Source organism: Pieris brassicae, chromosome 7 (assembly GCF_905147105.1).
Source record: "Pieris brassicae chromosome 7, ilPieBrab1.1, whole genome shotgun sequence".
NCBI lineage: Eukaryota > Metazoa > Arthropoda > Insecta > Lepidoptera > Pieridae > Pieris > Pieris brassicae.
Window position 1 is genome coordinate 2,321,213 of NC_059671.1, and position 13,215 is coordinate 2,334,427.

Consider the following 13,215-nt stretch of genomic DNA (forward strand, 5'->3'; position numbering starts at 1 on the left):
TACAAATATGGTTAACACGGGAAACGTTGTTATTTTTTACTGTCATTATACGACCACAGCGCGCACACATTACTCACTTAAAATGGACCTTATTTTTTTTCCATAACTTCGCATTATATTGTGTGTTTCTATGACTGTGTTTCGTTAGTTATAAATCTTACGTTATGTTCATTTATACTTAAGCTAAAAAGGATAGTGGCTGATGTTGAATCTGATGTTGTAGCATAATAATAAAACCTGCAATCTCAACATAAACTTTCATTTAAAATTATTACATATTAATTAAAAGACAGTTTGCGCACTGCTCCTAAGACTTTATTGACGAATACATTTATCGTGGAAATATTGACTCCTGTCGTTTTATTAAACGTCACCGTTTTTGAAGTCACTTAATTTTATTCCTATTAACAACTGTGCACACAACTCCAGTTAAACAAACATGTATTTAGGAACGTAAACATAACAGTCGACTAAAAGCTCACAAATCAGAATACGGAAATCCGATGTATTCTGTAAGTGTTCTTAGGTTAATACGATTGCTCTCGGTCGCCTGACTCAGAATGGTCGTTGCAAATTCGAAGCAGGCCAGAATTGCGCGTCAAGCCACCCGGAAAATTGTATCGCACAGGTTCACTGCTAATCTATGCATATTATGCTCTACTCTCTGAATGTCAAAATACTTAGGTGTCAGCTGTTTTAATCAAAAAAGGCGCCATTATTAAAGAAAACTACGTTATGTCAATTGTCAAAAAAAAATTGGTATTTATAATGCAGTTTCAATCAAAACAGAATATTATCCAGTTATTTTCGTTAACTGTATTTTAAATCAAAATTGTACTTTGCGGCATATCAATTATCTTAGATTTTTCATTTATTTTATATATCAATCAGGGTTTGAAAATGCGAAGCGCCCTTAGACAATTATATTAATAAATTTATTTTATCAAAATATGTTATAATTTGAGGCTCATAACCATTCTTAGGAACTGTTCATAGTGTATAGTTATTACTCCATCTTGGTTTGGATCATGTTGTCGAAACGCAGATGTTAATGTCTGAAAATAAAAAATATAATTGAGCAAAAAATTGTTTTAACCAGTTATTATTATCAATTCATTATCAATAGTTGAAGTATTTATGACATCAATAAAATAAACGTAACGATTTGAAGGATTTATGGAGGATGTTATTTATTATCATCACGTATAGTTGAATTATTTGGATTATGTTTTACAGTGTTAAAACAGAACTGTACTGAAATGAAAAATATATTTGAATGTCATTAAGTCTATACTTAATAATTGTATAGCAGCTAGTATCAATAAATTGAATTAAGTACGTAAGATATTAAAAATAATCGCTTATAAAAACTAATTCAATTCATTCAACGTGTTAGAATCAAGCTATAAACATTTCATCGCCACTGCAACTTGATCCGTGCGTCATTAAATGAAGAGAAACGCTCTAATGATATATCCGTTACAAGGAGAAACATTTTCAGTTTTGCAAAGAATCAAATATTTTGAACCCAAATAGAAATTAAAACACATTATTTAAATCCAATGACAAAAAAACTGAAACCTATGAAAATAAAGTAAGGATGTGCGGCCTTATAAGCAGTCTCATCCAGAAATACTGTCATGAAAATTCAGGCCCCTAGTTTTAACTATAACGAAGTTATAGGGGGTCGAAAACTGATTTTGAACTTTTTTGTTCGACTTGGCGGGCGCACTGCCGTGCCCACAGATACCGTGTCTGACTTACTACGGTAAGATATAAAACGTATACTCACATAAAGTGTGACACAGCACTGAATGAAATCATCGAAAAGAATAGTCCTTTGACCATATCTATCAAACTTCCGTACCATCATATCGGCTGTATCATCAGGAAGGCGATACCCGAAGGCATTCAAGGCATTTTTTAATTCTTTGCTGTCTATATTTCCCGAATTATCTGTATCAAATGATCTGAAGCAGTTCTGCCAGTCGCTCACGTATTTCCAAAGGGTTCCAAAGTCATCGAAAGATATGACACCCCTACTTTCCTTATCAAACATACCTGGAAACCACGTTAAGTACTGTAAACTGGTAAAGTATTAAGTAACTGATAGCAAAAATGTAAACTTATAAACATTAGTCACAATTAAACAAAACACCATTTATAAAGTTATTGGAAAAATATGATTAATATTCAATTAACTTAATTTTCATGTAAAATAAATCAGTGGAGCTACAATATTTTACACTGAGCGTCAGATGTCTGTATCTATTTCGTGATCATTTGATATTATCTTATGAGCCTATCAAATGCCTGACACACGACGTTGACTTTTTGTGTCTAAAACCGACGATTTCTTCACGTTCACTGTACGAGCGAGTGTTAAACGTATTTAAGAGAAGGTAACTATAACAACAGACACGATACTTTGTTAAATATGCATGACTCATTTTACGTATAAAAAGGCTGCATCACAGTGGTTTTAAATATTTATTATATATTAACTAACCTATCATAAGTCTAACCGTTTCTGGATTGAAAGGATTCCATGTTCCATTCGAAAGCGCTTGTTGTAATTCATCAGCTGATATATAGCCGCTTCTGTCTTTGTCAACTCTGTAAGACAATTTTAAGCTTATTGAAAGTTTTATTTAGGTAATATATTAATATGAATTCATAGCCTTTGCCCGTTGTTGCGTTATACTCTTTTAAATAAGTGATTTAACAAATTAGTATAATCAAAAACTTAAGTTAGATAAACACCTGTCTCTGCAATAATTCATTACAATTCCACCAATAGTTTATAAGTTAATGTTTGCCTTTTCTGCTCAAGTATGCTAATAGACACACAATAATTATTTTATTTAAGGAAACCACGGAAATAAAATGATGTAGCTAATTAGTAACGTCCTGAATTACTTATTCTAAAACGATATTTTTAGTGAACATACCTTACGAAGATGCTCCAAAGGTAATCCCTACTAGGCATGGGAGACTGGAATTGCATTTTGAATCTAAAAAGTACATTATGTAGGGTTTATATTAATATATAGGAAGTTTAAATGACACATTAAACAGCGGAACTACAATCCTTGGTCTTGGCCTCAGATATCTGTTGTTTAATTATGCTGGTATAATAATAATAAACTTTATTTAAAACAAAGTACGGTTTTAACAAAGTTGTTAAGACGATAGTCCTCACGCTACAGTACAGGTGTTACTGTAAAGAAATATCATCACTGCTGCACTGTGATTCGACTTCATCTCTAAGAGTAGCGTGCCTAGCCACTAAACATAACTAATAAACTGGCCTCCTGACTAGGAGCTTTAAATGATTTATAATTAATAACCATAATTATGTTCGACCATAAATATTTGTAAAGTTAGATTCCTACGTTTCTTAATAGTAATATTTCAACACTACTATGAGTTTAATAATTAGTAAAACTGAACTTAAAGTTATTGATAATACTCTCATCGAATACATGTTGAATTATTACATACGGGAATCCTACTTCGCTGTAAGTCTCGATGCTGAATCTTACCTTACAAATGTTTGACGCAGAGTTATTTTACGTTGATTTTACTTCGACATCTGTTATAAACGTTACGAAAAGAATTGCAATAAACCACAGTTTCACTTATCAAAACCAACTGACTATGATATCACATTAACACCACATTCTGATATCTTAACTGATTAAATCTTATCAGAATTCATGTCAGGTAAATATTCAAACAATCGAGCTATTAAGCGTGCAATTTTATTCAGCATACATTCTTAATGGAATGATTTCCAGTTGATTGAAAAATAATTTAATGAAATTGCTGCAACCGGCATCCTATCAATTCATTTTTATCTTCATATATTTTTTGTACATCCTATTTATGCTGCTATTTAAAATTTCATTGAATTCTGAGAATGCTTTCGAATATTTGCAGTGGCCTAGATGCTTTCCTATGTGCACATTTAAAATTCGCTCGTGAAGGCAAACATCGTGATTAAACCGGCTAGCCTTAGACCCAAGAAGTCGTGTGTCAAGCACTGAGGCTTACCTTATAAATTAACAAATGATCATGAAACACATACAGAAATCTGGGCCTCAGCCCAAACCGAAAAGGTAGCGCTACTAGTTTTTTATTTTTATTATAAAGTGTTTTATATAACAGCGACCCACACCCGCTTATGACGAATTCAGTAAAGATATTAGTGTTTTAGCAGTGTTTATTTATTTATTTATTGTATAAGTGTTCTTAATATAAAGGAAGTTGATGTGGTGGAAACACAAACTGTGCACAGTTTTTCTATCCACCAGGACGTCGAACATAATTAAATCATTAACACACATATATATATACTAAGGCCAGTGACATATAAACTGTAAATTTATAACAATCAAACCATTCAAACGATTTAAAATTGCACGTAAAACGTCATAAACAAATCTAAACACTGACGCGCCATAGATAGCCGATGCAAGAAACCTGTTCTTGTCGAGAATTGTCATTCACATACAGAATGAGTTCCTATATTCGATTTTTTTTTTTTTTAGTGGAGTGATTAATGCTACAAATATAGTCATGTTATTATCAACAATAACAATTCAATAGAATGCATTCCTTTCTTTGATAATTTTCAATCTTTATAGACTTCTGTGCCTGACATATGTAGATTTTCATCGATTACAGAAATGCTCATATCTTTACGATTTTTGTCTTCAACATAGGTAATTGTTAAAAGTGAGAAGAAAATCCTTTGGCCGTGATTCGACCACACAATCTCACGGTGATATGTCGTGCAAGCCACTAAGCCAACACTGCTCTAAAACTTCGACCAGTTATCCATATGGTTCAATGGTTTTGAGGTCATAGATCCGTTCGTGCGGCTTTAACATTTATTTCATTTTTTGGGGGCAAATGTCGATTCAAAAAGCTTGATAGGATCAGGCGGATCGCCTACTCGACTATAAATAACAAACAGAGTCTGCCCTATTACTATGAAACTCCTTACATTTAAATAATTATTGTATAAAGAAGAGAAAGGTTGAAGCTCAAAGGTAAATAGCTTCAAAACTTCATCAAAAATCTTAGATATTAAACTATTGCTTACTTCAAGCAATGTGAGTTTCTAGGGATTTCCGATGATTCTGAACCGATTAAGGCAATCTATTACAAGGAACTTATCGCCTTTTGAACTGGGCAATAGTAGGTAATATTTGTTCTGAATGTGTGTGTTATTCCATAAGAATTATAGACCGTAATGAAAATCCAATGTTATGCGCCTTAAATTGGGGTAACGTTCCCATAATGATTTTACAAATTGTGGACACAGCCCTATATATCAAAATACTTCACTTAAGCGTAGTCTAGTATTTCGAGAAATAAATTAGCCTAACGACCGCTACATTGAATTACAGGTAATTGTTATTTATGGTAAGTGCAAACATGCTATTTGGAGCACTTTGTATTATGGATATTTATTATACTAGTTAATGTGCGCTACTTTCATTTTTTTATCTATAACACATTTCTTGATTGAGCCTCATCGCCTACTTATAATGGCAGTTTTGCCGCGCACCACCATTATGTGAAACAAGCTGCCCACTGAAATATTTCCGAACCAATTCGACTTTAACAAAAGGGCGTAAGTACCTAAGAACTCTTCGGATCCCTAAGCCCTACAGATGTACCCCAACACATAAATAGTGAATATAAAAATAAGTACGGGATGTCTGCACCAAGAGACATAAGGTAACAGGCGGAGCCCTACGGGTCAAAGATGGAGCCCTACGGTGGTGGGATGATCGCGTAGCTATTGCAGGCTATGGCAGGCTCACCATGACAATTAAAAGGCCAGGAGGCTTCGCCACGCGATAGAGCACTATTCAAATCTGATTTATTCATAAAAAAAAATCTTAAATACTACCTACACATACATAATATTATTCTTGTGAGCTGTTGGGGTATTGCACTTCAGTTGCTAATATTTAGAAGCACGTGAGCCGTGTCACCACTTGGCCTATGTTCAAATGCAATACCAACAAGGCATACAAAGAAACGCTTTTCGTCATTACTGGTTTGTATAGATTTCAAAGAAAACCTGAAATTTGTGTGTTATTTTTATTACTAAATATAAGTGGTGAATTAAATAAAACAAATAACAGGTACAAATTTATTAGATAAAATTAAGTCAGTCATTTTAATACATAAGACAAAAAATAAGACTAAAATTTCCATAGTAAATGCAATTAATGGCAATTGTTAATTTATCACAATGCACTAGTTTAGCTACACTGGCAGGTAACTAAAAAAGAAACCTTATAAAAAATAAAAAAAAGTTTATTCTAAATTCAAAAAGTTCAGACAGTTCGATAAATCTATCAAAAAAAGAATAAAAATGTCCGATACGTAATAAATATCTACATTATAATTGACTTTCCAATTCCTTCATTTATATAATATTTTTATTTAGATTATTTAGATACACAAATATGCAAGTGTATCATTTGGGTAACCATACCGAAATATTTTATCTATAATATAAACGAGGGCTGTATTTATGCTCTTATCAAATATATATAAGAAAAAATAATACAATAACCATAATTTTTTGTTGTATAAAATATAATCATACAAATTCCAAAAGGTCACAGGTGATTTTGCAAGGATATTCCACTATGATATAATCAAAATATTTCGGCATACAGACACAAAATTGTAACAATATTTACGAAACTGTCAATGAACTTCTGTATGTACAGGGTGCGTCAATCATAATTATGTGCAAATAACTATTACAGGCTTCTGACTAGGAACAAATCAATGTTAATACAAAATCTAATAAATCTCGATAATAAACATTACTTTATTGATTCAATTTTTTATTCAATAATATACTTTAATTTGGCCTAGTGAAACCCAACGTAAAATAATACTTTCCAATTGAAAACGGCAACCTAATATATATAGGAAGCTCTTAATTGTTTATCTAAATATTTACACATATTTACATATTAACCTAATGAGGCACAAACATTATAGAGCACCATAGAATATTTAGAATCATACTTCTTAATCTGTAATGGGATACAACCTTGCTTTGCTTAAATTTGATAGAGTGTAAAGTTTGTTAGATTTTTTTATAAACACCGTAAACATATAGATGTGACACACAATCGACAATGTCAAAACTATTCTGAGGCAAAACCTTTTGAAAGGGAAAGCGAATGAGTTGTTATAAAACCTCAAAGTATATGAAAGGTGTTCGATATTTTCTCTATGGTAGTTAATTGTCTGTCACATCTGTATGTCTATGGTTGTCACAATACAATATAAAATCAGGGGCCTATAGTGATGTCAACGCGACACTTGACATTATTACCACAGAACACTACACTGCTACTTCGTAGTAACGAAAGCAAGTCAATGTCAAGTGAATGAAATTCGGGCCACAGTCCTTTGACTCTAGTCTATTATTTAATTTATAATATTATTATATCTGTACCAATAGCAGCATGAATGAATTGTCAAGCCACAATTAAGCATGCATTAAGCGCACGATAGGGCCCCCGAGTTCAACTTAACTACGGAATTCACGTTTTCATTATTTTAATTAAAATTATTTCTAGATTCTTCTATCTAACATTTTTGCTTACTTTAAAAAAGTCCAAATATCCAAAGGTCAGAAATAAATGTTTTGACTGTTGAGTATTTAGACATTTATATCCTTATATATAAGCTGTCACAGTAGCTGTCTATAGTTTCAATACTATTTTCACCGTATTCTAGTTTCTATATTTATTTTTATGGTGTTCAACGATTCGTTTAGAAAACGGATTGTGTTTAACTATCTAAAATTGTTCGTGGCTTTTTCGATACAATACAGTTTTAGTACCCCTATAACGCGATTTCCGTCCCCCACAAAACGCGGTAATTTCCCCTATAACGCGTAGATTTCTCAAGTTATATCTCTGTAGTAACCATTTTTTAACCTGTTTCAATTGTGTTGTTATAAAATTCAACTAAAAAACTTTATTAAATTCGTGTGGTTTTGCATGGTTAAAAAAAGGTTTTCCGAGAATACTCCTACAACGCGATTTCGTATAACGCAGTCCGGGTCTACCGCGTTATAGGGGGGGATTGCTGTATAATGAATGTTAAATTCAACCCTAACACAATGCAATACGGTCTTAATTCACATGACATAATCATCCTTTTAACCAACTCTATTAGACCATGAACCTTCCATATCAGTAGAGCAGTGGTGCAGGCGAAGGTGGTGGGGCCCTAGCGGCGGGTTCCGGTTCGGACTCACAGGCGTCAGTGGAGGCGGGGGTCGGAGGCGGGGGGCGGTTGGAAGCCCGATAATGGCGGTAGGGCCTCCGCCTTCCACTGGCCGTGGCCGGACTGGGAGGTGGGTTGGCGGTGGGACGCGGGTACCGTCCACAGAGGCTGTCCGACGCTGATGCTGAACCGGTCCCGCTGTCCATATTACTGTAATATTTTAATAGAAACATGTCAATACAAAAACCGACATTTTATTTAAGTTCCTGATATGGACATTTTTTGACGCAAATCAACAATTTAAGGCATTGTAGATATAAGAAAAAACCTTTTGTATATTTAGAAAATAAACCTTTAACCGTTTTGATAATTTACTAACTCAGTAATGAAATTTTGTTTCCAACAGTAACCGAGAGGCTTTCATTTTGCCAAATCTCCATAAAATACTCACTCAGAAGATGGCAACGACACCCTATTCCTTCCATAGTCTGGTGGTTTCGTGTACACCAGCGGTGTGACAGGCACGGGTAAGCGTCGCGGTGGCGCGGACCGGCAACGTCGCACTGCGGCCGCCGCAATCACGAGCGCTGCACAGGCCCCGCCCACCGCACACCATACGACTACGGAGTGCCGTTGACGGCCTGATGCGCTTATCACCTGAAAAGTTAATACATATAATTATACCAATTCACATATATTCAAACATATGTTGCTAGATTGAATACGTTAACTAGTTTTAGACCTAAAATCGACAAAAAAAAATAGAAAAATATCATATAGTATAATATGCGTATATGAATTAACTTGTTCAAATCTTCTTGAACTCATAAGATTCAATATTCCTGCCAGATCTCTACGCTCGCACAGAACCTTTAACCTTCCGACTCCCAGAACCAACATTGGGTTCCGTGAGCCTCTTCACAGGATGTGTTCTACTCTTGATTCTACTACTAATATCGATCTTTTTTCGCACTCCTCTACTGCTTCATTTAAGAATAGGTTAAAACAACTATTCGAGTAGTAAACCTTGTATCTTTCTTCTTATTTTGGCTACTAGTATAACTGTCGTTCTACCGATCTATAAACTTTGTATTGTCTACTTAAATATTTTGTTCTGCTGTCATGTCACGTTTTGTTTTGATTTATATCCTTTTTTTTTATCAGTGAAACTTTTTGTGGATATATCCAATGCTTTAATTCTTATGTTTATATTTCTTTTCTGACTTCTACTTTTAGAGATGTATCTGTTTGTTTCCCAAATGAATAAATAAATAAACGCGATCTCGATAGGTCACCGTTTACGTAGGCCGTTGAAATTTTTTCAAATCCTGAAAATGCCTGATATTTTCTCTACTTGATTTTGGAGTCTAGGAAAACGTGAAAAACATCATCCTAATCCTCTCACGAATAAAACATGGTAAATTCAATGTTATATTAGTATTGACATGTGCGACATAAACAAATTTAATTTTTTACTTATTTAAGAATATTAATGCGAAATTATTAACATAACTCGAGGTTTCGAAAGCTTAACAGAGGCCTTAATACGATTATAGAAAAGTATCTGTTAGTAAAATATCTATAGGAAATTTAAGAAATGCTTCATGGAGGTTATTGGAAATTAACGACAACCAAGCGTTACTTACGCGTTATACGTAAAAAAATATTAGATTAATGAATACATACCTATATCAAAAAGTTAACACCTACAAAATTTGTATAGAAATAAATCAATGTAAACTTACAGTATCCTTTTGTGCATATCCACACGCAGATGGTGCTTCATCTGATCCGTCCTCACAATGCGCATGCCCATCGCAGAGCAGACTCGAAGACAGGCATAGACGATCGTCACATCTATATAATATTATTATTTTTAATCTGTGTAGCTTAAAAGGGCTTGTATTCCAGGGTTATTTTTTAACAAAAAATAAAAAAAATACACAGTTAAGTCTTTTAAGGTTGCCCATTAGCGCGAACTTTGACTACAATGTGTCAAAATGTTTGACATACGGGAGTCATACTTAGTGTTAGTTTATTTATTTATTTCATTAACACTTCGTTACACTACAGAAAATAAAAAATTAATCATAATTAAATCAAAAGGAGGGCAACTGGTGGACTTATCGCTTTCGAGCGATCTCATCCAGGCAACCACTGTGAGTAAAGAAAAAATATAAAAATGTATTAAATTAGATATGATAATAGAATAAATAAAAATACATGTTATTAAGATGAAAACTAAACAGGAACAAAAAAAAAAACAAAAAATAGAAAATAAAAAGACACATAAATCACGATAATGATGAATGATGTTAGTTATGACTGATCTTAAGGCTACCACTGACGATACGTCTATTAATCCGAATGGAGTAGTCGTCGTCCAAAATCGTCCCATGAATGGTAAAAAAATATTCCATTTGGATGGACGTCAGGCAGCTCTGGATTTCCAAACGGATTGAAATCCATGCGTCCAGGCCAAATGGACGTCATCCGCGGCGGTCCGTCAATGTCAGAAACGTGCACCACGCCATATGGAAGCAGTCCGAATTGTCCGTGAATGGGCGAAACGGCGTCCATTTTTTTGAGGTTATTGTTTCAGTTTATGTTTTGATGTCGATGGTGATTTATGGTTTACTTGTCAAGCTTTATAAAAATTTTTTATTATGTCTTTGTCCGCGCGTGACTTTGTGTTGCAAGTAATAGAAAAATATAAATCATATCCATGTTTATGGCTAGTAAAACATCCTGATTATCACAACAGAGAAATGAGAAATGCAGCGATGAATGCTTTGTTGGAATTGTTTAAAACAAAGGATCCAGAAGCCAACATAGATACGGTTAAAAAAATGATTACCACTTTAAGAAATTGTGTAAATAGTTTTTTTTTTTTGTCTTTTTAATAAAATACACACAACTACCAGTAAAGTATTGTTATGCATAGTATTATTTATTTCCGTTCCGTACGATTGCAAAGTTCGAAGTGACGCCATGCATCCAAATGGAAGTATTGTGAATGATACCGTATCTCGATAAATTTCCATTTGGAGTGCATCCAAAAGGAAGTCTACTAAATGGACGTATCGTCAGTGGTAGCCTTTACCCTAAATAACCCTTTATTTGCCTTAAAAGTTTTCCATATTATGTATTAATTTTAAAAAGCCATCTACAAAATCTGAACATCATCCCATGAAAGCATTATACGGTAGTGTCCTTTAACCTCTGGGAACGTGGTTAAATACAGTGTACTCTATATAACGACACTGAATGGACTGTTTATGGCGTTATAGAGAGATGTCGTTAAATGGAGAGAAGAAAAACGTATAGATAATTCATGACTCCTACTAAATAGTCATGGTCAACAATAGTCTACACGTGTAAGCATTCCCAGTTAGTAAACAAAACAAACGAATTCCTTAGAATATTAATTTACACATCCACACAAATAAATTATTTAAAAAATACCGGAAAGCATCGGGCAGCGGCATGGCTTGACAGAAGGCACCCGTGGGGCAGGCCCCCAGCGATGGCCCGCAAGACCCGTCCGCGCATCTAACGCCACCTGCGCACGCGTCACACGAACGCTCGTCCGAGCCATCCGGGCAATCCGGTTGACCGTCGCATCTGTGTCGAATTAAAATTAAATAAATCTTTACATTTACTACGATTTTCCACGTGACATATTCACTAACATCCTTTCAATTCATATATGTGTTTGCAATGTTTTAAATAAAATTTCATCTAAAAGCTTTAAAATACACTAAAAGTAATAATAAAAAATAATAAAAAAAAACTAAAGCGCTGCAACCTTTTTAGGTTCCTCAGATTACTGTATTATGATCATTTGTCAATCTAAGAGGCTAAAGTTAAAATTAAGTCTCAGCGACAGACACACGATGTGTGTGAATCTTCACCGTTCGAACGAATGTAAGATGCGCGCACGCGCACAGTCCGGGATCGAGCCTACGACCTCAGGCAAGAGAGTTGCAAGCTTAAGTCTAGGCTACTAGGCTCAAAAAATATTAAACCGACTCCATATGCCTGGAAAAATTACGAGTTAGGTAAAGGTAGTAGTTACCTACATTATACATTTAGTACCGAGGAATTTATGGACAAACATACACTTACGTAATTGTTATGTAACTGAAATGTCGGTCTGAAAATACTATTTTTGAAAGTCGTTTAAAAAGGACTATTCCCGATCTAACCAGTCCTTGGGTTTCGAAAAAAAGGAGTCTTTTTGGTTTAAGTAAACATTGCCAGAGTGCTCGCTGGTGTGTTGCCTGCCCTTTAAGAAATGGAACGCTCCTTTCATTGGGGGCCCTAAGTCGAATTGGTTCGGAAATACTTCAGGTGGCAGCTGGTTCCACATAGCGGTGGTGCGCGGCAACAACTGCCTTCAGGGACAGATTAAATTAGGTGGAGTAAGACTCACTTCCAGAACATAGGAATACACGGTGCGTTTGTATCTTCGGTGATATCACCCTGGCCGCATAAAAAGTGTCCCTTGGCGCAGGATGCCTTCGGCGGATGAGCGCAATGAAGGCCACACCCACAAACGCCACCAGCGCCACACGACCCAGGGGCGGAACCGCAAGACCCACCACCGAAACAGGGGTGGTCACGAACGACCTGAAATTACATTAAGGTTAGGATTTAAGTTAAATAAAAACGAAAAGTCATTTATAATGGTTTTTATTTATTTATTCTATCACGCCCTTTTCACGTTGGGGTAGGCAGAGACCACGGTGGTTGCGCCGAATTCGCATTTATATTAATGTTTGCTCAATATATCCATCCAAATTTCCCTAGACGCATATCTCATCACACCTATAATAACTCCCATCCTATAGAGGCACTAGTTCCGGAACGGGCTGTAGGTGGCGCGCGCAATGAAGCCTCTACTCTACATTTAAGAAAAAAGGATTAAGC

The 13,215-nt window shown here is 34.8% G+C and overlaps 2 protein-coding genes across 2 annotated transcripts in view; both read right to left on the reverse strand.

Moving 5' to 3' along the window:
* Positions 1-738: 738 nt before the first annotated feature.
* LOC123712574 (programmed cell death protein 6-like) lies at positions 739-4,268 on the reverse strand. Its single transcript, XM_045665740.1, has 5 exons — positions 3,546-4,268; positions 2,952-3,014; positions 2,510-2,616; positions 1,793-2,061; positions 739-1,055 (listed from the first exon to the last, which is right to left on the reverse strand). Exons 2-5 carry the CDS (start codon positions 3,005-3,007, stop codon positions 954-956), a joined length of 534 nt encoding a protein of 177 aa, XP_045521696.1. The 5' UTR covers positions 3,008-3,014; positions 3,546-4,268; the 3' UTR covers positions 739-953.
* Positions 4,269-6,405: 2,137 nt separating this feature from the next.
* LOC123711805 (low-density lipoprotein receptor-related protein 6) overlaps positions 6,406-13,215 on the reverse strand; it is a 30,694-nt gene continuing 23,884 nt past the window's right edge. The window contains exons 20-24 of the mRNA XM_045664609.1: positions 12,719-12,915; positions 11,749-11,907; positions 10,029-10,140; positions 8,735-8,940; positions 6,406-8,493 (exon numbers count right to left, since the gene is read on the reverse strand). Of these exons, the coding sequence (XP_045520565.1) occupies positions 8,250-8,493; positions 8,735-8,940; positions 10,029-10,140; positions 11,749-11,907; positions 12,719-12,915 (918 nt within the window). The 3' untranslated portion in view covers positions 6,406-8,249. The remainder of the gene's footprint in view (positions 8,494-8,734; positions 8,941-10,028; positions 10,141-11,748; positions 11,908-12,718; positions 12,916-13,215) is intronic.